General features: G+C 45.5%; 1 protein-coding gene across 18 annotated transcripts in view; it reads right to left on the bottom strand.

Moving 5' to 3' along the window:
* Positions 1-27,398, bottom strand: part of map2k5 (mitogen-activated protein kinase kinase 5) — a 426,928-nt gene that overhangs the window by 247,868 nt on the left and 151,662 nt on the right. For all 18 annotated transcript variants that reach the window (XR_011933854.1, XM_072470457.1, XM_072470459.1 and 15 more), the window contains one exon: positions 12,958-13,022. Coding sequence is in view for 17 of the 18 variants with exons in the window: in XM_072470457.1 (XP_072326558.1) it covers positions 12,958-13,022 (65 nt within the window). In the remaining variant the exon portion in view is untranslated. The remainder of the gene's footprint in view (positions 1-12,957; positions 13,023-27,398) is intronic.

Raw genomic sequence — 27,398 nt, 5'->3', positions numbered from 1 at the left:
ACACACTGATAGACGCCCGCTTCACTGACTAGATGGGCGTGGGAATCGGGTAGTATGGCCACAGACCGCACACCATGGCAACAGCCGACCACCCACACCCCCCACCCATCCACCCACCCAGCACCCTCACCCCCCTCCCCAACCCCACACACCTCACCCGCATGCACACCACCCCCCCCCCCAATTGCCGATCCACCGGCGGCACAACGGGCCGGGCTCACCCAGTTGCGGGTGGACGCGTGTCTATCGCAGGCCATGGAGGATGATGACAACCCGCCTCCGATGAGCTCCTGGCTCTACATCGTTGGACTATGTCTGACCCATGGCCACAGTACCACCATCCACCCGGACCATCCCTGCATGCGGCTGTGACACTGCAGCGCACGGTCCCGTCCTCTGCCCGGGGGATGTTGATGGCGGCCCAGGGGGAAGGGGGCAGACTCACCTGGGGCTGAGGTAAGACCACCCTTCACACACACACTTGCGCTCAACGTACATGACACGCCCGCACACTTTGGACAGAGCACAAAGGCAGCTTCGGTAGGTGTAACATTGACTTTAATAACCAAAGGAGTTCATGCACGTGCCCTAGCCCCTAAAACTCATCTGTGCCCTGCACCCGTGCCAACTTACTCAGTGTCTAATTGTTTGGCCTTACGGGCCCTTTGACTACGTCTACGTGGTTCCCCAGACGGTACAGCAGAACTGGAGGTGGACTCCTGTGATTCCTGCCCTCTGACACTGGATCCCTTTGGCGGCCGTTTCCTGGGGCGTCCTGGCCTAGATGGGCCAGGCTGCGGCCCGGGCGACTGGGATGGCGAGCTGCCAGCCTGTCCTGCCCGTTGCCCACCCGATGCACCTGGGACGGAAGGGGGGGGGAGTCCGAGGTGTCGCGGTGTACCGGGACCTCCCCTACAGAGGGAGCCGGGACGGACCACACCACCTCCTCCTCCCTCGGGGTGCCCGATGGCCCCCAGGCCTCTACATGGGTGGGGGATACGAACGGACTGGCCATCCGACGCGCCCCCGACATCTGGCGCTGCCAGTCCTGGAGGCCCGTGCTGGTATCGACAGGGGTCTGCAGGTTTGCAGCCATGGAGCCCAGGGGGTTGTCAAACCCTGTCTGTGACAGTGCGACGCCGGCTCGCACATGGCCACTGGCGCCGATGCCCTCAGCGATGGCCTGCTGAGACTGGGCCATGGCCTGCAGAGACTGGGCCATGGCCTGCAGAGACTGGGCCATGGCCTGCAGAGACTGGGCTATGGCCTGCTGAGACTGGGCCATGACCTGCTGAGACTGGGCTATGGCGTTGAGCGCCTCTGCCATCTGGCGCTGGCACTGGCTCATGGCCTCCTGTGAGAGGGCAGCCATTTCCTGGGCCACAGACGCCGCCTGCACGGAAGGCCCCAGGCCTCGCAAACCGTTCCCCATGTCTGACACCGTCGCACCCATTGCCTCCACCGCGGACGCCACCCGTGCGGTGTCAGCCTGGGTGGCACGCATGACCGGGACCACTCCCAGCTCCTGGACGCGGGTGGACTCCTCCACCTGCGACCGCAGCCGCCGCAAGCCACCCGTCACCCTATTCGCTCGTCTCCGTGTCGGTGGTTGCATCGGATCTATGTGTGGGTGTGGTAACTGCAGGAACCCGGGATCCATCTGGGCGGCAGATATTCGCTTGGCCTGGGCTGCCCTCCGACCGCCCGGTCCCTCTGCTGCTCCTACCTCCACCTGCTGTACCGGGACGGCTATGTTGTGCGCACCAGTGAGAGTACCAGACGCCTCATCACTAAAGTGCCCAACCGTGGTGAGTGTTTCTGCGATGGTGGAGGGTGTTGGTGACAGCAGTGGCGTTGTGTCGTGCTCTTCGTCCCACTCTGACTCCATGGCACTTTGGGGTGGGGGTTCGTCTCCACCCATCCACTCTGAGTCACTGTCCGGTATTTCGTCTTCCCGGGTAGGGGTGTCCTGGGTAGTGCTGTCCCGGGTAGTGCTGTCCCGGGTAGTGCTGTCCCGGGTAGTGCTGTCCCGGGTAGTGCTGTCCCGGGTAGTGCTGTCCCGGGTAGTGCTGTCCCGGGTAGGGGTGTCCCGGGTAGTGGTGTCCCGGGTAGGGGTGTCCTGGGTAGGGGTGTCCCGGGTAGGGGTGTCCTGGGTAGTGGTGTCCTGGGTAGTGGTGTCCTGGCTCGGATGTGACGGGGGCCTGTGGCTGCCCCCCTCATCGCTGGGTGGTCGCTCCTGCACGTGACGGGGGTGTCGTCTCCCTGTTGCTCCAGGTCTTTCTGTCTCCCGTGGTGTGCGAGGGGCATCCTGCGGGCGTCGCATGCTGGAGGGTCGGGGTCTCTCCGTCTCCCGTGGTCTCCGAGGGGCATCCTGCGGGCGTCGCATGCTGGAGGGTCCGGGTCTCTCCGTCTCCCGTGGTCTCCGAGGGGCATCCTGCGGGCGTCGCATGCTGGAGGGTGCGGGTCTCTCCGTCTCCTGTGGTCTCCGAGGGGCATCCTGCGGGCGGTGTGCATCTGCGGGGATGGGTGCCTGGACGTTTGGTCCTGCGATACACAATGAAGCATGCATGGTTAGACATCAGGCAGTGATCAGGTGATACGGGGGAGGGGGATATAGGGGAGGGGGGATATGGGGACGGGCTGTTGGTGGCTCACTTGCTCGTGGGCCCCCGACCTCTGCATCAGCAACCTCCCGGTCCTCAGGTCCGCCAGCCAGTTCCAGGGCCCTTTCCTCGTGTACGGTCAGTGGCCTCTCATCAGCGGGCCCTCTTCCAGTCCTCACATGCTCCCTATTGTTGTGTGCGCGCTTCTCCTGTGGGGGGGGGGGGGGGGGTGGTGGCAGGGGTAAAAGGCAACAGTGTTAGGCAGGTATATGAATGCACGCCATCGGTTGCGCGTGCATTGCAGAGGTTAAGGTTAGGGCTGGATTCACTTGGGGATATGGGGGAGGGGGGGATATGGGGGAGGGGGGGATATGGGGGAGGGGGGATATGGGGGAGGGGGGATATGGGGGAGGGGGGATATGGGGGCGGGGGGGATATGGGGATATGGGGGAGGGGGGATATGGGGGAGGGGGGATATGGGGAGGGGGGATATGGGGGAGGGGGGATATGGGGGAGGGGGGATATGGGGGAGGGGGGATATGGGGGAGGGGGGATATGGGGGAGGGGGGATATGGGGGAGGGGGGATATGGGGAGGGGGATATGGGGAGGGGATATGGGGGAGGGAGATATGGGGGAGGGGGATATGGGGGAGGGGGGATATGGGGAGGGGGGTATGGGGGAGGGGGGGATATGGGGGAGGGGGATATGGGGGAGGGGGGATATGGGGGATATGGGGATGGGGGGATATGGGGGAGGAGGGATATGGGCGAGGGGGGATATGGGGGAGGGGGGATATGGGGGAGGGGGGATATGGGGGAGGGGGGAAATGGGGAGGGGGGATATGGGGAGGGGGATATGGGGAGGGGGGATATGGGGAGGGGGGATATGGGGAGGGGGATATGGGGAGGGGGATATGGGGGAGGGGGATATGGGGGAGGGGGGATATGGGGGAGGGGGGATATGGGGGAGGGGGGATATGGGGAGGGGGGATATGGGGATGGGGGGGATATGGGCGAGGGGGGATATGGGGGAGGGGGGGATATGGGGGAGGGGGGATATGGGGGAGGGGGGATATGGGGGAGGGGGGATATGGGGGAGGGGGGATATGGGGGAGGGGGGGATATGGGGGAGGCTCACCCTGCCTGCTCTGACGAGGTCGTTCACCTTCTTGTGGCACTGGGTGCCTGTCCGTGGTGTCAGGGCCACAGCGGTGACGGCCTCTGCCACTTCCCTCCACAGACGCCGGCTGTGGCGTGGGGCAACTCTGCGGCCGTGCCCGGGATACAGGGCGTCCCTCCTCTGCTCCACCGCGTCCAGGAGCGCCTCCACATCGCGTGACTCGAACCTCGGGGCTGAGCGACGGCCAGCCATCCAGTCGGGTGTTGCGGTCGGGTGTTGCGGTCGGGTGGGGGGGAGCTGCGCGGCCTTATGAGCCGTCACGCCGTGCAGCGCGTATGACGCTGCACGGCGTGAACGACTGCGTAAGCGCGGATCCCGTCACGTCGCTGCTAGCCCATTTCGGGCCGGAGACTATCGGCCCATTTTTATGACGTGACGCAAGTGGGATTTGCGCCGTTTATTGCGCCGATTGGCGGACTTTCCGCCGATAACGGAGAATTTCGCCCCTTACTCCAGCCAAGGTCAAACCCTTTTGAAAGGTTTATCACAACTTTCTTGGTTTCTATTTATAAAGCCATGTACTCCATATGCTTTAAAAAAAAAACCTTATTAACTTGTCGTGGCACCTTCAAAGATTTGAGGATTCAAACCCATATAATACCTCGAAACTTCCAGATTAGATGTCATTTTCCCAATTTCTGTGACATACAGTTAATTTAGAAAATTCCACCAATCAAGAGTAAGTTAAAAACGCTCTTTTGTTGCTGCAAGTCATTCAAAATGAGAAAACCATGAACCGAATGTAGCATAATTTTGGTTTGCCATCACTGGCAGAGAGATAGCTGGAAAACTGGATTAAAAGACACAAAATAAAGGACCAATATAATTAAAAAGACCAGATAGGAGGGAATGCAAGGTTGAAATCTGTTCTCAGGGTTCAAATAGTTATGAAATGCTGCAGCTTTGGCCTCCTGATTTAGGATATCTGAACCCTTTCATTAGATTACAGTCTTATATCTCAGTATGAAGTATCCATTGTCTATATATTTCACAAGGGGAAAAAAGGTCAGCACTCATGACAGCTTCTTTTATATTAGACAGATAGCAATACACAGCCTGAGCATGGGAGAAAAGGAGGGGAAAGAAATCTGATTGCTGGAGATCTAAAATCAAAACCAACCATTCAGGAAGTGCACTGCTGGACAGTCAACATCTGAAAGGGAAAAATTGTGATGGGAGAGAAAATAAGAAGACAAAAAGCAGGAAATGATCACCTAAATAATGGAAAAGATGCTGGACAGGATTGAGAACCTCGTCATGCACCAATGGTGCTGTTATGTCCCTTTTAGCCATAAAAGAGTATTTATTTCAAATTTGCGACTCAGTAAAGGTCGTGAGCAACTACTCTTGAAATGTTGTGATTATTGCAGTAATACTACTGTTTAGTACATTTTAAATAATCAGTAATATCCGTGGAATGAAATATCTAGTGTGTACATTGGTACTAATTTTCTTGGACAATTCTTATGAGATTATATATAATTACCAATCAGTGTTGTACAACAACAAACTTGCCAGAAACAAATTTTAAAGAATTCAGAAATGCATCAACACAAAATGTAGCAACTTTAACATACCCAAGACCTGCGCTGTAACCATTAGGTGCTTCAGAGGGACATTATGAAACAAAGAATAAAACCGAGCCACAAAAGGAGGTATGAGGTCAGATGATCAATAGATTGGTCAAAAAAATAGGTTCTAACAAGTGTTTTACACGAATTAAATGGAGTAGAGAGGTGGAGAGCCTTGGGCTGGATTCTCTGTTATTGGGACTATGCCCCCCACACCGGCATCAAAACTATGGAGTTTCACGCCAACAAAATTGGCATGAAACATATTCCTAGCCCTGCAGGGGACTAGCAGGGACCCGATATAAATCTAGCAGCTTTTGCTGCAGATACAGGCCCCCGCACTTCCGGGTCGGAGGCCGCGCATGCGCTCGGTGGCAGCCTCCAGCGGCCGCGTCGTACTCCATGGCGGACTCGGGCCGCGGAGTTTGACCCTAAAAATAAACCCCCCGATCGGCCGCGCGCCCGACCATCAACGCCCGCACAAACATTTCCTGGCCGCCTGCAAGGTCCCCCCTGCCCTCCGACAGGCCCGCCCCTAACCAGGGCGGCCATGGACTGAGTCTGCAGCCACCACGCGAGTATCCCGACCGGCTGGACCACATTAGACCCACGCCGTCAGGACTTCGGCCAGTCGGGGGTGGAAAATGGCAGAGCGGGCCTCTGGTAATGGTCCCAGGTAGGTCCTAGAGTGTACTCTCTGAGGTCCCGCAGAATCGTGGAACCTGCGCCGGTTCCAATTCCGTGCGGGAAAGTGGATTCTCCTCCCGGCGCCATCCGCGATTCGGCGTCAGGGTGCGGAGAATCCAGCCCCTTATGTTTTAGACCCTCCAGTGTTCACCTCTTACACCCCTCACGCTCCGTGGTTTGAACATGTCCCAACTGCTTTCTATTCAGATTGCAGTGTGAGACCATAGTTAGTGCAGGTCTAGTTGAATGTAAAAGTAACTCCAACGTCTCTTTATGAGCATTAAGTCAATATTAAAACAGAAGAATGTACAGACAATATACATTGGTGCATTCTAAACAAAGCCTTTTTGAAAAGTTCATCTTTTGATCCCCAGAGAAGTAGTCATCATTATTCCAACTCATTTTCCATGTCATAATTTCCCAGCAGTGATGTATATACAAAGTTAGAGATCATAATGGCTAATATTGTCTCAGACAGCCTTCATTGATGCATTTTAACAGCCAGTTTTCATGATTGCCAATAGCAGGAAAATGTGGACAGTAATTAAGGGCGCTATTCAGCAGCCTCATCGCATCCGGCTTGGTGTCAGGACAGGCTGTTGAATCTCTAGAGAGGCCTCCATTGGGGATCGCAATGCTTGAAATATCTTGCGAGATTCAACGGAATCTCGCGAGGCATCGCGATCTGGATCTCGCTCTTACAGGGCGTGATCCAGGCACGCACCTTCAGAGTGATTAGGCTCATTTAAATCTGCGTTCACCCAATTTACCCGGGGCCCAGGATTCACCGGTCTCCCCAGCAAGGCCTCAACTGGGCGCTGTTTGATACTAGTTCACAAAGTTGTGAGCCAAACATGATGGCACCTCAGGGATCTCGCTGAGGAGTTGAGGCCCCCGGGTGGTCAGGGACAGGGCAGGGCATCCTGATATTGCCAACGTGACACCATGGCACTGCCACCTGTGAACTGCCTGCCTGGCACCTGGGCACTGCCCAGGTAGGCACTGCCAGAGGTCGAGCCCAAAGGCCTTGTCCAGAAGAAGTTGGGGGGGGGGGGAGAGGGGAGGTGAAGAGGGGACCTGAGGCCGCAATAGGGGTGATGAGGGGGGGTCAAGAGATTGGGGCTGCCTTTTTGGCACCCCGATCTGCGATTAACCTTCCCGGACTACCTGTTTGGGGATCAAAAGATGAACTTTTCTGCTTTGTTTAGAATGCACCAATGTATATTGTCTGTACATTCTTTTGTTTTAATATTGACATAATGTTCAGAAATAGACAATGAAGTTACTTTTACATTCAACTAGACCTGCACTAACTAATGTCACCAATTGAAGTATGGGTCTCACATTGCAATCTGAATAGAAAACAGTTGGGACATGTTCAAACCACCAGCCTGGAAGACTGACTAAAACAGGGCCTTGTGAACAGCTGGTCTTACCAAGTCACATTTGAATTGCAATTGGCTGCACAACTCACCCGAGGGAATTGGTGATACCAGTATGGGTCTTGAGTAAAAGCAGTCACAGAGACAGAACTCAATTTCCATACAACGTTATCAGGTTTCAAATATCTCCCACACAATAAGTAAAACCGACTTAACATGTACTGCAGTGCCTTTGTGCACAGCAAGGTCCTATGAAAAACAATGAGATAAATGAGCAATTAATCTGTTTTTGAAGGTTTTTATCGAGGGAGTATTGCTGGCCAGGACACCAGGAGAACTTCCTGCTCCTGTTCAAATAATGCCACAACATATTTAACATCTACCCAATCAGACAGAATGGCCTTCAGTTTAGAGTCATGGAATCATTTTGGCACAAAGGAAGACCATTCAGCACTTCGAGTCATCTTGGTTTTAAAAACTGTCTGAAAGATAGCACCTCTCACAAGCTAGTATCTTCTCAGCAGTGCACTCAAATACCATTCTAGATATCACAGACTGCAATATAATGATACAAACTAAAAATCGATGATGCAAACTTGAAAATATATATTTTTAACATCACACTTTACATTGCCTTAATTCCGAGCCTGGAAGCTATTTCCCTTAATCAGAAGAATTAATTCCTCTGTCTATTTATTTACACAGAGAGCTTGCTTTCAGTGCAAATGGGAAAATTGGATAATTTGTTGTTTAAATATTTAAAGAAGAAAAATTTTAAGCTTCAATAGGCTGGCAAACTGCCCAAACGTCTAAACAAACAGTAAAAACCCACTGTAAATAACATTTCTTTTAAACATCAGCTAAATGCACACTCAATAGTGCTTTACAAAGTCTTCTACAAAATTACTGTAACTAACAAGCAGAAATTTATCAGCTTCAGCTAAAATCAATTGCTTAAATCAATTCTAACACTGCTAGTGTGTAAGAGGCCCACTGGCAATTTAGGTAAATTACACCATGTAAATGCTTTTGCCTTAATTGAACAGTTTTATCAAGTAGGCGCTGAATGCTGTCCACACAGCCTTCACTGAATCTGTCTAAATCTAAACGTAAACATATTCTACATCTGGATGGAAAGGTTTTGTTTAAACTAGTCACTTGGAAGCTTTGCCACTGCTGAAAGCGTTGTTAAAATTGTTCCATACATTGGTAAGTAGGCGCACTGACTGTGTACGTCCAATGAAAGGTTAAGAATAAATACAATTAGTCAGTAACGTTGTAATTTAAATGAAGATAACGACCAAGTCTTAAAATTTTCCCGCAAGTCTAAAATTTGATATATTCTTTCCCAATATAATGTGATTTTCTTTCCAGAATTATCATCCAAAGCTCCACCGGTGGCCTAGACTGTGCAGGCAGCTTAGTGAATAAATACACTGCCTACTGCAGTACTGAGTCAGAAACTCAAACTATTAAGATACTATCCTTGGAGTCAGTGCTGATTTAGCTTGTCTCAGGCAGGACATGCACTTCAATTTATTTATGACTCACTGGGATAGGGTGTAGCAAAAAATATCATCCTACCTTTGAGTGCTATTCAGTGACCCATGTGCATGTCACAGCACTCTTCATGATCTGAAAGAGCTTTTACAGTCAATAAAGTCGTTTTGAAGTGAAATCACTGTTGTAGTGCAGGAAACAGCAACCAATTTGCACACAGCAAGCTCCCATGAACAGCAGTGTGATAATGACCAATTAATCTGTTTTTTCTGATGTTGATTTGAGGGATTAATAGTGACTGGAACATTCACCCTGTGCCCTGGAGTGGCGGAGGGACCTCTTGGAATTCTTGACTCTTGAGAAGGTTAAGTTTGAACTGAGGGGAAGGATGGATCGGTTCTAAAATTCATGGGCATTATTCATTATGCACTTTCAAGAACTGGATAACATCGAACATTAGTTGGGGTGGGTGGGTGGTGTGTGTTAATGGTGACTATGGGTGATTCCTGATTCCTTTTTATCATTTGTTTATGTGAACACGCGGGCTAATGTTTGGGGTTTGGTGGGAGGATGGGATTGTTGTTATTGTTATGGGGATTGACATATTTGTTACTGATTATAGTTTATTGTTGGTGGGTGTAAATTTGGGAGAAAATGTGAAAAAGGAGAATAAAAATATATTTTTTAAAATAGTAACTGGAACATACAACTCCCCTGAACTTTCTCAAAATAATGTCATGGGATCTTGTGTGTCCACCCAAGAAGGCAGATGGGGCTTCAGTTTAACGTCATATCTGAAGGGTGTACAATGAATTTATCCAATCTAAAATACAAAGTAACAGAAGTCCTTAAAATCATCAGAATTAAATAAAAACTGAGAATGCTGGAAATGTAGAGGTTAGTCCTCATCTAAGATAGCAGAATATGTTAACATGTCTGATGTGGCAGTTAGTCCTCTGATGAAGATTACACTTGAAACTTTATCTTTCCTTTTCTTTTACATTCTGACTGGCCTGCTGTCTATTTTTAGCATTTTCTTTTAGTCACAAATTTTCAGCATTTTCTCCCTCATTAAAATTACAGCTGTTTTTCATTTAATTTAAGTGCTAAACACTGCCCTCATGGTTGTAGAAAAGGTCACAAATATGGAAACCTGTAATTCTCATGGAATTTCAGAAAGCTAGATGCAATAATGAATTATACAAGCTCCAGTTCAAAATAATTCATTTTCAACTACCTGCAACAATAAGATTTTGCATCTCTTGTCTTTCCTTTTTCCTACAATCTCAAGACATATGAAACCCAAGCTTCCCAACACCTAATCACTTCTTGCTTTATCTTGATTTATCTCTTCCATTGATAAACCAGGGCGGTGGGCTCCAACAAAAAAAAACTGACTGGCCAGCTGTAGAGTAGCAATGCAATTGAAATGCATGTTAATGATAATCTCAAAATTCTGTATCCATTACTTATTGCAATCTCGTCTTTTGAATATTTACTCTGGACTCGAAATGCAGCACATGCCACATTCCCTTTGCAGTCAATCAAAGCTGTATTTTGGACTTCATTATCAGTATTTTAAGTATGATAATGCAAATCAAAAATCTACAGGTTTTTCAGCTCTTGAATAAACACAGACCCCTTTGAACATTGATTCTTTCAGACATGGTATGTTGTAGTGGCAATTTCACAGTCCCTGATGGGGACCAATAAAAATAATACATGTGTAAATTATCACTTAAATATCCAACAAATTGTTTCTGCAAAGGTATAACAAAGTCAATTCTACACCGAATAATTATCTCTGCATTGTTCCCGTTTGATTATTGGAGGTTGAGTGGAGGGATACAGGCAAAATCTGATCAGCAAATATGGGGTGCCATTCAGCAGATGTAAAACTAAATCCGCTTTCGGGCACGTTTGGCGAGGTACTTTTCAGCAGCCACAGCACCGAGATTCACCCCGCTATTCACCGGCACTTTGCTGAGTTATTGGGCCGAAGGGAGTTTCTCCCCACCAAGGCCATACCGGTCGATTTTCTGCTCGCCTGCAGGAATGGCTCCTCGCATGATCGGGGCGCCATTTTGACTGGCAGACCCAATCTCTGCAGCCCTCTGGAGCCACCTCTTCACCCCCTCCCTCCCCTCCCCCGACCTTCTTGAGGCCCCTGGAACCACCCTCCCAATTGGAAAGGAATATGCTGATCTGCATCACGCCCAGCGAGGGTGAGATCCAGATCGCGCCGGGTGGAGCAGGCTGGGTGACTTGCAACTGGGCAGGCCTGGAGTCCGGTTTGGGGCTCTAGCTGGATTCACCCGTTGCTCATTAAGTGAGATCATGGGAGTGAAATCAGTACATCAAGGAAAGGGGAGAAAACAGGGAGGGGTGTTAGGGAGGGAGTAATTGTGGAAATGGTAATAATTCCAAGATCACTGAAATTCAAACCTTAATATTCATTCTCGAGAAACTTCATGTATTTCAAGTTTTGTCCTGGTTATATTTTAGTACAGTTGTGAAATTCTTTGATTTTATAAGTTCACAGGGACCATATATAAAACTGCTCCCTGGGCTTTGCCAGTATCCCTCAACTTAAGCACCAAGAAGCATACAAGAGAAGTGCAGCGGTCATTTTCTTTCCCCCTTATTATGTGTAGACTATTTGTTTTTGCTCAACACAACACCACAATAAAGAACAGAAAACAAGCCTGCTGTGTTCTAAGTGCACTACTGCGCCAGCTCACTGTGAATCATAATTTTTTTTAAATTCTGGGAAATACTTTTTTAAATCCCCAAATGCTTTATTCAGCAGATGTAAAACTAACTCCGCTTTCAGGCACGTTTGGCGAGGTACTTTTCAGCAGCCACAGCACCGAGATTCACCCAATGTACCTTGAAAAGGTCTTTCGGCTGCAGCATCAATTTACTTGCATAACAACTGCTGGTACTGTGACTGTACTCTGGCAAGTACACATCATATTCAAGTGTACATTTTACATTCCAACTAAGAAAGTGATCAAAATAACCTACGTCCTGGCGATACTCAGGAGTGGAAAGCATTTGGAAAACAAAGTTATTAGTCAAGATACTAAATGGAAGAAGTACTAAACGGAGGATTAGATTGCAGTGATTATTCTCTTCTCCCCACACTATGTTCTTTTCTCCAATTTACCTGGATTTTTAAAAAATGCACACCCACCTCATTATATACACAAAACAAACAAGTGGATCGCTGGCTGATGCAGTGAGGTTTTACTCACTAGCATAGATAACATGAGATCATGCTGCAACGGACAGATTGTAACTGTACTCAGTTGAGTGGAAAGCTACTTGCACAGCACAACAGGCATCTGGGAAGGTGATGACAAAGTGTTGACACCAGAATATCTCAGTTTTAGGTAAATATTTGAAAGTCCTATTCGTCCAACAGTACACAAGTTTGCTTGCTGTGTAGGTCATAACTCACCTGCTGTTCCCCCCCCAGAAAATGCATTTTAAAATGCTTTGTCAATTAGCAATTGGAGACTGTGGACTCTAATCCATGTATGTGAAGAGTGTGATCATTTTGAAATGAAAGAGAAGCAACACAGTAATTCAACCCATTGCAATAAAATTTAAGTGGTTGTAAAAAAATAAATGGGATGTTTCTTTTAAAAAAGTTGGAGCAATCCAGAGTAGACAGTCTCCCTTTAAGCCAAGGTTAGTGCAAGCAGTGATCAATACCTCAATCTCAATAAACTATTTCAATAATAGTTGATTCAGGTGGAAACAGGAGTTGAAATTTCTGTTCAGCGACCTGTGTCACCTTGTCATGTTTGCTGAACACTGATAATACATCATAGCTGTAATGGAAATGACTAAGTGTAAAGTGTACAGAGAAAGGCACCCACAGAATCGCTTTCATTCTTCAACATCAAATCAATATGATATGCATGCCTTCAGCCAAAACTGTTTGATGGATGCTGGAAAGACATTAAAAAACCCTTTACCAACATTTCTCACACATTTCGTGATAATAGGTAGAGGCAGATACTCACTTGTACACTGTCCCTCCATTGCCATGACCGAGGATATCTCGATACTGAATGTCCTGTTCATTCATCTAAAAGAAGGGAAGGTAGAAAAAAAAGCTAGTAATGTCAGGCAAGCATATAGAAATGTCAAGGAAAAGTAACTCAAGGCCATAAACAACAAGCATCCAGGTCATTTCAAGTTCAGCAGCAAGTGGGGAAAGATCAATACAACATTTGCTGTTCAATTTATAAAAGACAATACCAAGGGACAAAGTGATGGAAAGTTTAATGACAATTTGTTTGCCTGGGTCATTTCATTAATGTTTGATAAAAGATGTCAAAACAGAATGATATAACATGGCTTAGGTGGGTCAGTGTGAGGAAACTAAATGGTGGACGGGTTTTGGGAGGGGGGGGGGGGGGGGTGGGGGTGACTGGCATCACTCAAACCCTGAGGGCAACACAAAGGAAAAAATGAGAATTCGGTATAAAATCATGCCATTCTGCCTCAAAACTGAAAATTTAATTTAGTTGAGAATGGCTTCGGTCCTCATTACAAACAAGTAGGAATGCAGCCATCCTTCAAAGCGCATGTCAGCGCTGTCAAAGTCTGTAGCGTTCAATGCCAGTCACATAGAAACAAGAGACAGGTGCTGCAGAAGTGTTAATGTCAAAGACTTCAATTGTTGCAACTTGGTAAGCGAGTTAAGAAATAATCTCTACAGCGGTTTGATGCACAGTTTTTAAAAAAACATACAAATTAACATTGAATTTTTCCCTCCATTTTATCCCTACTGCATTCTTCATCTTCGAACATCAAGTAATGTTTTTAGGAGAGTAGGTGGCAAAGCTAGCTGCTGCCTCATTCTCAGCTTTTGGAGCTACTGCACCTTTGAAGGATTCTTCCTTTGAAGGAAGTAATTTCATCACAAAATTAACTTCTACAATTTAGGTTGGAGGGTTGCTCACTGATACTACTGTCTTGAATGAAAAACAAGGCAGATTAATACTCAACACAAAGAAGTAACTTAATTTTTCTCTTTCAGGTGGCACCCCATCCTTTGTGGCCCCACCATCTACAAGTTTCAGCTCCTCTAAAACTTTGCTACCCATATCCCATCCTGCACAAAGCCCAGCCACAAAGTCGTGCCTTCAGTTGACTAGGCTTTATGCTCTAGAACTTCCGCCCTATATTCCTTCCTTTTTGATTTTCCTCTTATGCTTTAGGACTCTTCTTAAAATCCACTGCTTCGACTGAGCTTTTGGTCATTCTCCTAATATATCTTTCTTCGCCTCCACCATCATTTTCTTCCTTGTACCTCTATAAAAAGTGTGTTGGGGCATTTTTTCTACTTTAAAGCATCTACATATATGCAAGTTGTTGTTACTGTTGACTTGCAATATTTTCTGTTTTTATTTCAGATTTCTACCATCCATACCATTTATCAGTTCAGTTTAACGCAATCCCTCCATCAAGCGCTGTGATGTCAAAAACAGATTTTCTTCGGTTTCTATTTCAGCTGGTGATTGCAGTTACTCACTGCTAGAGAGTTTAAACATTTCAATTGATTTGTCACTGGGGAACTTAAGCTGCCCAACAGGTTGACACCCAAGATAGGCAATATTAGAAGCACATTTTTACCATTCATATTCTGCTCATAGATTTATAAACGTCAAACTGTTTTTTAAAAATCTACTTGCAAAGCAAAAACTTTTATTAAAATATTTTATCAGATGTGCGAGCTACTCCTCCTTCCAACAGCTGTCGAATGATTTCGACAGATACAATGAGCGCAATTCTCCCATCGGGAGACTAGGTCCCGACCGACGCCGGAGTGAAAACCGGAGTGTTTCACTCCGGCGTCGGAGGCCGCTCCCAGCCCCCTAACCGCCCCCAGGGCACTAGGAGCAGCGTCACGTCATTTACGCGCGCCGGGCATTGGCGGCGCGTAAAAGCGGCGCCAGGAAAATGACGCGACCGCCGCTGCGTAAATGACGTCATCCGCGCATGCACGGTTGCCGTCCTCCCCGCGGCCGTCCCGCAAGAAGATGGCGGATCGATCTTGCGGGGCAGCGGAGGAAAGGAGGTCCTCCTTCAGAGAGGCCGGCCCACCGATTGGTGGGCACCGATCGCGGGCCAGACCCCTTTTGAGCCCCCCCCCCCCCGGTGCAGGAACGCCCCTCGCCCCCTCACAGGCCGCCCCCCCCCCAGCGGCCTGTGCTGTTCCCGCTGGCATCGACCAGGTGTGAATGGCGCCGGCGGGAACCTGCGTGTTGGGCAGGCCGCTCAGCCCATCCGGGCCGGACAATCGCCACTCGCCCAATACCAACGGCAAGCGGTGATTCTCCGAGCGGCCAGCCGTGATTTGCGCCGCGGCAGGTTGGGGGTGGGTGGGAGAATCGCATGCAGGCTTCGGGGCGGCGGCGTGCCCGGGCGATTCTCCCACCCGCCGTGGGGGAGGAGAATTCCGCCCACAATGTATTGCACACTGTAGGACTTTGGTAAAATGACTGAACTTTATGGTATCCACATCAATTGTAACAAGCAACCAGTGTTGCTTCTTCTGTCCTTCCAAACTTGGGTTGCCTACAGGAAATATTTTGAGTTATAGTAAAGAATATCAGGGTAAAGTCCGAGACACTACATGTCTATCATTACTGGTGGAAGCAATTAAAGGTGATTAACCAAGTATCACACAAAGAGTACACTGGGATGAGATATACATGGAATTAACAATGCTCTAAGTAACCTTGATAAGCAAAATTGATAGTTACAGCCTTAAGGAGAATGTCATACTAATCAACTGTAAATTATTTCTCAATAAATCCACAGCAGTGATATCAAAATGCATAATGGGCATGAATCTTGCTTCCCAAAATACATAACAATTAAAACTATGTATTGTGTGAAACAATACTAAAAATACCAGGCAGCTATTACAAAACCTTAATCTGAAACTGAATCTGAGGACAATCCGTACAAATTTTTCAAGCTCTGTTCTTTAGGTTTAGGGGCATTATCTCAATTCCTTGGATAAATTATTGCCTTGCAATTACTCCCAGATACTGGTTATTTTCTAAAGTAATCAACAACACAAAAACAACCACAGATTAAATAAATGATACGTGAGCTTCTATTAATCCTTTTGAAATTGATAAATTGATAGCATAAATGGAAGATTTGTGCATAAAATAAATTGCCAAAGACAAAAGCTGAAATGTCATATTATTGTTTTTTAAACTTTGGTTTATTACCAGAAGACCAGTAAGTAAATGTTTAACCATTATACTTGGATTTGCAAACAATTGCTGCTAAATCCATCTATTTTGTACAAAAACATTTTATTAATAGTTCCAATGAACATTCGTTGGAATAAAAAAAAATTCTGGTTAAAACCTAAATATTTTGTTCACTGTGGTAACCATTTAGTTCAAGCATTAGTGTGAGCAATTGAGGAGGCTTAGCAAATAACATTCTATATAGCAGCAAGTAATTCAAAAACACAACATGGTCAAATGCTTCCAATGAACCAGTGGCACTTTATCAATACTGGAATCAATGGTTGGCATTACCAGTGAGTGACAGATATGAAATAAATATTTATATCACATAACCTGTGTCAATGAAATTCAGCAAAAAGCTATTTTCAACATGCCAATAACTGATTTTCCCAATGACAAGAAGGAGGATCATAATTTTAACTTTTTTTAACACCTAATATGAAGTCAATATTGAACTGTCCCTGATAATTTTGTTAAACTACCAGGTAGCACATTTTTAATGCTTGGTTATATTATGTCCTGAATTGTACTGAATTGATTCTCTGGCAAACAAATAAGATTGGAGCACTGCCACTACTATCAAATGTCAAGGGGACATCCCTCCATTAGACTACTCTGTTACAGGTGATATCAAGGGACAGGCGTAAAGAGCAAGCTGGTAATTGTCTGCTTGACACACTCAACTTGAACAACTTGATTCATGAAATGCCAAAAAGGCTTAGTCTGTTCCCTTCACAGAGAATGAATACGCATCCAAGATGATTAACTTTTTATCCTAAAAAGTGTGAAAGGGATGTGAACAGCAGTTAGAAAATCAATAAGCATCTTTCATTTGCAGTGACACAAATGTCTCAGTCAATACAACTTAATAAGCAAGTCTGATAACAATGGACAGATGCCTTCCTTCCTCAAAGGTCTCTTAAAAAGCTTCACCTCTCCCCACCACCTTAAAAGCACCATTATAATCTATTTACTGTGACCAATTTAAATGCACAAGTCAAAACTGACAGTAAGTTACGTGTAAACAATTATTAAATCGCAACAGCTATTTCCAAAGCACTTTCTCAGCTACTTGAATAGTCCATTAGGTAAACAAAGTATCACTATAGCTTAACCTGACCACTTAAGTAGTCATCACTTGCACTGGGCGTTCTGATTTTGGAATATCCAGTCCATTTCTGGCTATCTGTTAATTTTTACAATGTAAAACCAGAGTAAAATTTTGGTTTACTACTAGTAAACGTTTTTTTAATTCTTACAATGTCTAACTGTCCACAGTCCTGTGCATATATGCATTTGGATGATCAGAAACATGGAAAACCTATGTTCACTTCACATTATGGTGATGTATTTGATAATTAGCGATCAGCTGATGATATTCAAATAAAAATAAAAACAATATGCATTTAGGTAGCATCTTTAATGTAGCAAAAAATTCCAGGTCACTTAATAGATATATCATCAATAAAAAAATTAACACTAAACCACAAATTAATCATTTAATCAATAGCCACACAAGCAACAGATAATCAGTTTCAACTGAGACAGATTTTCTCCTTCTATTATTTTATCTTAAATTGAAAAGTACCAGTCTTCGAACCATTAGAAAATACCAAAATCCCAATCAACTACACAGGATGCTTTGAATCCAGGAATAAACTGTGGCAAAGTGCTATAAATGCCGATAGATTTCATTTACAATGTCACACGTGTACTTTATCTAAAGATTGAATTTTATTCTACCCACCCACAGAGATAAATGAACAAAACTTAAAAGGACCAGGACTTAACCAAAATTTACTTATGCTTGGAAAGAAATTAGTTTTGGAAGATAAATGTATAACTTGTTCCATTTTAACTAAATTTGTGAAGACCCCTTCTAAGTTTTAAAAATAGAAATTAATTGTCTAAACATGAAATAAGCATCATATAGAAAATTTGAGACGCACAATTTAGTAGCATCACTGGCAAGGAGTAGTAAGTTGGGTGGTGTTACGAAAAGGGTAGAACGAGGGAACTACATTTACTCATTACCTAGTATTTAAACAAGAAAAAGTTTGTTTAGCGGTTCTGATGGAAGATCCTGGATTTTAAAAATTAATGTATATGTACAGGACCATAGGCTGCTCTCCCTTTTTAGAGCTGGCTGGTGGTGATGTAACCTGAGGGACAAGTTTGAGAAGTTGGGGTCTTCATGAATAAGCAGGGCACTACAGGATTGAACCCACGCTGTTGCCATCGTTCCACATCACAAACCAGCTCTCCAGCCAACTGAGCTAACCGACCCCACCTTTAAAATTAATACAAACATCTCAAAGAACAGGTTAAATTAACTAGCAATATATGTATGAAGAGAACAATTCATGGTCAGGACCATGAGTGGCAACCTACTGTCATAGTACTATGTAAAGTCATGTGATGAAACCCTATACTCACCCAATCGCACTACAGAATAAAGTCTGGCCAATTTTATTTGATTTACAATATTGTGGACTCTTGCTGTCGTGAGGTAATAAACAAATTTAATGTGCTGAATTCTTAATGCCATAAAGGAGAGTGAGTTTTAGCTGAAACACTATAATTTTAGTAAGAATAATGTTTGTCAAAAACATCTATCAAAAAGGCATGTTTAGAATATATTAACACAATTATATTTACAGTATCTGAGTCAATACAAATATCAAAAGACAGAAATATAGCATGGTGTTTAATTTTTCTTTCAACCTATATCTAAACATGGGCAAAGATTGCACTGCAACAATACATGGGGAATGTACCCGAACAGGCGCTGGAATATGGTGACTAGGGGCTTTTCACAGTAACTTCACTGCAGTGTTAATGTAAGCCTACTTGTGACAATAAAGATTATTAATTTAAAATTAAGACTCTCAGATATAATATATAGTTTGCATATAAATGTATGTGTATACAAAGAAATAATGATGTTAAAAGAATATCAAATGTGTTTATTTTTTAAAATACAAATTTAGAGTACCCAATTATTTCTTTATCCAATTAAGGGGCAATTTAGCGTGGCCAATCCACCTACCCTGCACATCTTTAGGGTTGTGGGGGTGAATGGGACACAGGGAGAATGTGCAAACTCCACACGAACGGTGAACCCGGGTCCTCAGCGCCGCAGTCCCAGTGCTAACCACTGCGCCACATGCCACCCATCAAATGTGTTTATTGATATGGAGGTGTTTCTCAATGGCCAGTGGAGTTTATCATGCAATTTTTCAGTAATACACTGCAGAATCTGACTGTATATAGTGCACAAGGAAACTATGACATGGTGTGACATCAATCAAACGGAACCACCAGCACGCAGCCCTTCAAAAAAGCCAAAATGAACACATCTACCCCTATACCAGTCTGCAAGAGGGCGTACTCAGTGATACTGAATAAGAACTGTCAGCGTGGCCTTTTATTGTGCTAATGACAATCTGGTACAAAATTGATGCACTGCAGATTGCTATGTGATTTCACTCTTTAGTACAAATTTGCTAACCGATTAACAAACTATTTTGCCCACTGTCTGCACAATGTGGAAAAGGTCTAAACAGGCACAACTGTAAATGTCCAGGTGAAAATTAACCAACCTCTGTGCAGCTACCTTACAGGCTGCTTTTGACTACAAGTGCAATGTCAGGACATTTTTGCAGAGTAACCAACATGGTGTTACAGCCATCAGTGGAAGTGAATTGGTCTTTGGCAGGTAATTTCACTACTGAATCAAAAAGTGAAGGATTGACACCATTTAAATTTTAACTGCACAATATTGGGTTTTGAATGTAATTTCAATATTAGATTTCCATCACCATCATGGAAGCTCCACAATCAGCATGATTGAGCTGCAAACATGGCATTGCCGTAACTACGTCTACGTAAAGCTAGACAAGCAGACGACATATACACTGCACATGTTGCTCCAGCGTTGCTGAATCCAATCCAGAATATAAACAGGGTAATTTGAGCACCAAAGGAAATGGGTCATATTAAGGCACAGAAGCATCTCCAGCTTTATGACAATGTTCGCTAATTACAGCATCAATTCCTATCTCACTTTGATAGATTACATTACTCATCACTGTAATTAATCTAGTCCCACCTCAAAGTGAATCAAGTAATCCACGCATCACACCCATTATGCAAAAGCGGATTTAGCATCAGCCAAATTCTGCAACTCTAGGGGATTACGACATCATACAAATTAACCGGTTCCTCATTAAATAAACCTTAGCCAAACTCTCCCATGCAGCAAGACGGCAGGATGGCAAAGAAGTCAAAATACTAAACCAGCAATTCACAAATGCTGCTGCAGGACATGAGATTTATCCTACGAACAGAAAGAAGCTTTGTCAAAATGTTTTCTATAAAAGTTTAATGCCCATTATCAGCAATAAAGAAAAAAACCTGAATGTGTTCCCCAATAAATGGATCTGCCAACATGGCAGTAGTTCATTTTGCATACTATTCATTCACATCTTTGTCTTTCACCATTTTATAGATTATATTTACCATTCCTTAACTAAGAACCAGCTTCTTGGCCTCACCCAAAACCAGTCTACAATTGCAACCTACGTCAAAATCCATCAGTCACATGGATGGGTCAAAGCTTTCCTTTACTTCGTGCCTCCTCACCAACCTAGCAAAATTTGGAACTTTCATGAAATGAAAAAAAAATGTTCGAAGCACTAATGAAGTTTACAACAAAAAAAAACATGACTTTAATGCATAAAAAAAACAGTAAGAATTCCAACCATGGCTAACAAAAGAATTCAAGGAATTTATTAGATCAAAAGAAGAGGGGTATAAAGTTACGCAGAAAATGGTAAACTTGAGGATTGGGAGCATTTTGGAATTCTGCAAAGGAGGACCAAGAAAATTATTAAGATAGGGAAAATAGAACGGGGGAGCAAACGAGTGAGAAACATAAAAAAGACTGGAAAACCTTCTATATTTTGTAAAAAGAAACCAGGGGTTGGTTTAGCACTGTGGGCTAAACAGCTGGTTTGTAATGCAGAACAAGGCCAGCAGCATGGGTTCAATTCCCGTACTGGCCTCCCCGAACAGGTGCCGGAATGTGGCGACTAGGGGCTTTTCACAGTAACTTCATTGAAGCCCACTTGTGACAATAAGCGATTATTATTATTAATACAAATATGGCTCCATTATCAGTAGAGTCAAGAAAATTTATAATGGGGAACAAAGAAATGGCAGAGAAACTAACCAAATACGTTGTTTTTGTCTTATAGATGCTTAAAAACACAGAAAAAATTGGAGAATCAAGAGACTAGTGTAAACGCAGAACTGCAAGATGTTACTGCTAGTAAAAAACAAAGAAATGAATGGAACTTAAAGTAGATAAATTCCTTGGACCTGATGATCTACATCCCAGAGTGTTGAAAGAGGTGGCTGTAGAAATAGTAGATGTTTTGGTGATCATCCTTCAAAATTATATGGTCTCTGGAATGATTCCTGCAGATTAGTCAGTGGTGGGCGCAAGGAGGGAGAGAGAAAACAGGGAGCGACAGACCTGTGTAGTAGGGAAAATATTAGCATCTATAATAAAGGATGTAAACACAGGGGGCGCTATTCGTCTCCCCACGCCGGGTGGGAGAATCGCCGGGGCGCCGGGCGAATCGTGCCACGCCACCCCGACCCCCGCATGCGATTCTCCCACCCCCCGGAAACCAGCGGCGCACGATTCGCACCGAGCCGCTTGGAGAACTGGTAAGCGGCGATTCTCCGGCCGGATGGGCTGAGCGGCCACTACAACACGAAAGCTTCCCGCTGGCGCCGTCTACCCCTGGTCGCTGCCGGCGGGAACTCTGCGGGAACGCTGGGAGGGGCGGCCTGTGGGGTGGGGGGCTCCTTCACCGGGGTGGCCTCCGATGGGGTCTGGCCCACGATCGGGGTCTGGCCCGCGATTGGGGCCTACCGATCGGCGGGCCGGCCTGCCCCCCCCCCAGGCGTACCTCCTTCCGCGCGCGGCCCCAGAACACCGGCTCCATGTAGGTGAGGGGCCGGCGTGCATAAGACATTCCCCGCACATGCGCAGGATTGGGCTGCCCCAACTGCGCATGCGCAGTATTGGGCTGCCCCAACTGCGCATGCGCGGGTTGGCGCGCCGCCCATTTGGCACCGCGCAAGGACGCTGGAGCGGCGTGACCCGCTCCAGCGTCGTGCTGGCCCCCTGTGGGGGCCAGAATAGGTCGTGTCCGGGCCCTGTTTGCGCCGTCGCGTTCAGCGCGAACACTTGGCCTCAATATCGGAGAATCGCCCTCAGGACACTTAGAAAATAATGGTATACTGGGCAGAAGCAACATGGATTTATGAAAGGAATTCATTTTTAATAAACGTACTAGAATTATATGAGGATGTAACTAGCAGAATATATAAGGGGGAATCAGTGGACGTGGTATATTTGGATGTTCAGAAAGCTTTTGATAAAGTTCCAGAGGTTAGCAAACAAAATTAGAGCACATGGGATTGGGAAGGGGTTGGGGGAGGATTATGGATTGAGAACTTGTTAAATACAGTACGAAGTCTTACAACACCAGGTTAAAGTCCAACAGGTTTGTTTCGATGTCACTAGCTTTCGGAGCGCTGCTCCTTCCTCAGGTGAATGAAGCGGTATGTTCCAGAAACACATATATAGACAGATTCAAAGATGCCAAACAATGCTTGGAATGCGACCATTAGCAGGTGATTAAATCTTTACAGATCCACTGGATCTGTAAAGATTTAATCACCTGCTAATGGTCGCATTCCAAGCATTGTTTGGCATCTTTGAATCTGTCTATATATGTGTTTCTGGAACCTACCTCTTCATTCACCTGAGGAAGGAGCAGCGCTCCGAAAGCTAGTGACATCGAAACAAACCTGTTGGACTTTAACCTGGTGTTGTAAGACTTCGTACTGTGCTCACCCCAGTCCAACGCCGGCATCTCCACATCATTGTTAAATACAGAAAGCAAAAAGTAGGAATAAATTGGTCATTTTCAGTATGACAAACTGTGACTAGTGCGGCACTGTAAGGATCAGTGATTGGGCCACAGGTATTCACAATCTATATAAATGCTTTAGATGCGGAGATTAAATCTAATTTTCCAAATTTGAAGGTGACACAAAACCAAGTGTGCGAGTTGTGAGGAGGATGCCAAGATGCTTCAATAGGATTTGGAGAGGCAAAGGAGAGGGGCTGGTTTAGCACAAGGCTAAATCGCTGGCTTTTAAAGCAGACCAAGGCAGGCCAGCAGCACGGTTCAATTCCCAAACCAGCCTCCCCGAACAGGCGCCGGAATGTGGCGACAAGGGGCTTTTCACAGTAACTTCATTTGAAGCCTACTTGTTACAATAAGCAATTTTCATTTCATTTCATTTTCAAATGGGCAAAAAACTTAACAGATGAAATACAATGTTGAGAAAGGTGAAGTTATCCATTTTGATAGGGAAAATATAAATACAGAGTATGTCTTAACTGGAGGGAGGCTGTAGAAATAGTAGATGTTTTGGTGATCATTCAAAGGGATTGGGTGTCCTTGTTCATGAGTCACTGAAACCTAAAATGCAGGTACAAATAAGCAAGCAAATAAGAAATCAAAAATTATGTTGGCCTTTATTACAAGAGGATTTGAGTTTAGTAAAGATGCTTACTCCAATTATATAGAGCCTTGGTGAGACCATACTTGAAGTAGTGTGTGCAGATTTGGTCTCCTTACTCAAGGAAAGGTATATTTGTCATAGAAGGAGTGCAACAAAGGTTCGTCAAACATCCCTGGGATGGAGAGGTTCTCCTTTGAGGAAAGATTAAATAGACTGGGCCTTTATTCTCTCAACTAGAATAATGAACGGTGATCTCGTTCAAACATATAGGGCGCAATAAAACCAAATGGGAACTATGTCCCATAGGGAGTGCATTTAGCGCGTGCTTCCTGGCGTTTGCAGCGCCGAGAAACACAACGTTATCTAAAGCGACTCAGGTTAGATACAGTGCCTCAACGGGGAACACGTGGCCAAGGCCACACTTAGTCCCGTTTCCCGCACTGAGGCACTCTGCTCGCCGAAACTCTTCAGTGCAGGGAGAAATCGGCACGCTATTTTTTCCAGATTTCTCGACCCTCAGATGTGACCTCTGAACCAAAGCCCTAACTCACCGATAAGGGGGTCATCCCACACCCCACCATATGTGCATAGGGCACCTCCATTCCCAATCACCACGGCACAAAAAAAATGCCAGCTTGGCACTGCCAGCCTGGCACCCAGATGGCACTCCCAGGGTGCCATGCTAGCACCAGCTGTGCCAGGTGCCCCCCTGCCCAGAGACCTCCGATCCCCTGGGAGACCCCCATGAGTGCCGCTTCCATCTGGTCCCCGTTTGTGGGGACCAGTACTGAATGACGCTCGCCTGAGATCTTCAAGGTGAAGGGCTTAGATCCCAACGCCATGGTTACCTCAGAGTACTGCATATTAGAGTTAGACTCGCCATCTCGCTCTCATTTGCAGATTTGGCAAAAAGTGATCCTGCCCACAATGGGCGGGCTTTACATCGCTACGTCTCGTGAGATCGCGTTAGATTTCGTGATGCGCGGCGAGCCGGGTAGACCCCGGGAGCAGGGTCGCCCAGCATTTACCAGCCACGTTGTGCCGCAGCGTGCTTCGTTTCGGATGCAGCATGGCTGGTAGATCGCGTCCATAGAATTCTTACAGGGCTCAACAGGGTAGATGCAGGAGTCTAAAAACATGGAACATAGTCTTAGAATAAGGGGCAGACCGCCTGGGACTGAGATGATGAGGAATTTATTTGTTCAGAGGGCAGTGAATCTTCTGAATGCTCTACCCCAGAGGGCTGTGGCGGCTCAGTCATTGAGCATGTTCAAGACTGAAATAAATAGACTTTTACATTTTAAAAACATCAAGGGATAGTGCAAGAGGATGGTGTTGAAATAGATGGTCAGTCATGATCTCACTGAATGGCGAAGTAGGCTCCAAGGGCCTACTCCTGCTCATATTTATGTTATTTTTTAAATAAGGGCATAAACATATGTCCTGTCATTCTATAATATATCATGCTAATGTGCCAATTAGATGTAACCATGTATCAAATTATGGTATTTAACTATCAGTTTAATCTGTTGTCAAATTAGGTCAATGTTTCTTTTCCAGCACTGTAGCTTCTGCTTAAAACTACAAAATACTTGGAAGCAAACAAAATGCTCTTCCATAGGTTAGTGTTGTGTTGCATAGCTGTTGCAATCAGCCCAGGTGAGGTTCCCCAAAAGTTGTTGAAAGGGCAAGTCGTCTCAATTTGGCACCGTCCAGCTCGGATACACTCAAATTGTTACAAACCCAGGTGACAAAGAATAACTGGCTCTATGTTTTTATTCATAGAATTTACAGAGCAGAAGGAGGCCATTCGGCCCATCGGGTCTGCACCGGCTCTTGAAAAGAGCACCGTACCCAAGCCCACACCTCCACCCTATCCCCATAACCCAGTAACCCCACCCAACACTAAGGGCATTTTTGGACACGAAGGGCAATTTAGCATGACCAATCCACCTAACCTGCACATCTTTGGGCTGTGGGAAGAAACCGTAGCACCCCCACACACACACGGGGAGAACGTGCAGACTCCGCACAGACAGTGACCCAAGCTGGGAATCGAACCTGGGACCCTGGAGCTATGAAGCAATTGTGCTAACCACTATGGGTTTAATTCAACAAGGTTCCCTTTTTCCTTGGATACCTTTTAAAGACCTAATCATTATGTTTAAAAGAGTCAATTTAACCAGGCTTTCTTGAGTTAGGATAGCGTAAGTTTATCAACTACTAAAAAGGCAAGGAGAAATGAGAAAACACATAAATCTACATTCATATGGATTAGAAGGAAGAATTGGGTATAGTGGTCAGTATCCCTGCCTGTCACGCGGGAGACCGGGGTTCAATTATCTGCCGGGGAGGAATAAAAAAATTACATGGGTAGCACGGTAGCACAATCGGTTTCCTCTGGGTGTTCCTTGGCTGGGAACACAGGGAGGTTTTCCAATGTCCCTTAGAGAAACACCCTGCAGCCATTCCTAACAGTGGCTATCTGTTCATTCTTAGCCATCTTTGGGGTTTGTGTCCATTTTAAAATATAAAACGCAGGTCTTTTTGAAGTTCAATATTTTTGTGTATAATTACATGTTTTTTTTAAATTCCATAACATAACAGGGTAAGCATACGGCAAAGCCCAAAATGTTCTGGATTGAATCCTTGTTATATGCTGAGTCAGCTGTTCGCTGTCAGTACATTACAACTAACCTCAACACTGTTGGACTAGGTGAATCTTACTCCTGATCACTCGGTAGTGAATCCTCATGGGAAGCGTTTGTGTAGATCACTGCTAATTTCCTTGATTCTGTCCTCACCTGACCTTTCAGGAAAGGTCATGAGATAGTGATCTGCAGCAAGAATCCTGGCTGACGTTCCCCTATCCAGCACCAGGGGAGAGGCCAGACTTAGCGAGTGGTCAGGAACATGGCAGATAGAATATAATGTGAAAAATATGAAGTCATCCGCTTGGTAAGAGAAACGGATATGCAGAGTATTTCTTAAATGATAAGAGATTAGAAAGTGTAGGTGTACAAAAGAACCTGGGTATCCTCATCAATTAGTAATTGAAGGCTAACATGCAGGTGCAGCAGGCAATTAGGGAGGCTAATGGGATTTTGGTCTTTATCGTAAGAAGGTTTGGGTACAGGAGTAGCAAAGTCTTGTTTCAATTGTATTGAACCTTGATTAGACCCCACCTGGGGCACTGTGCGCAGTTTTGGTCCTCTTACCTGAGGAAGGATATTATTGCCATTGAGGGAGTGCAACCAAGGTTTGCCAGACTTGTGATGACGGGGATTGTATTATAAAGAAAGATTGGGAAAACTGTGCTTGTATCCTCTAGAGTTTGAAAGAATATGGGGATATCGCATTGAAACCTACAAAATACTTGAAGGGATAGACAGGATAGATGCAGGTAATATGTTTCCCCCGATTAGAATCAGGGGGCATAATTTTAACATAAGGGTTAAGCTACTTGGGGCCGAGATGAGGAGAATTTTCTTTTACTCAGAGGGTTGTGAATCTTTGGAATTCTCTACCCCAGAGGTCTGTGGACCAATGACATTAAGGGATATGGGAAAAAG

Source organism: Scyliorhinus torazame, chromosome 12 (genome assembly GCF_047496885.1).
Source record: "Scyliorhinus torazame isolate Kashiwa2021f chromosome 12, sScyTor2.1, whole genome shotgun sequence".
Taxonomy (NCBI): Eukaryota; Metazoa; Chordata; class Chondrichthyes; order Carcharhiniformes; family Scyliorhinidae; genus Scyliorhinus; species Scyliorhinus torazame.
This window is presented reverse-complemented; position numbering and strand designations above follow the sequence as displayed.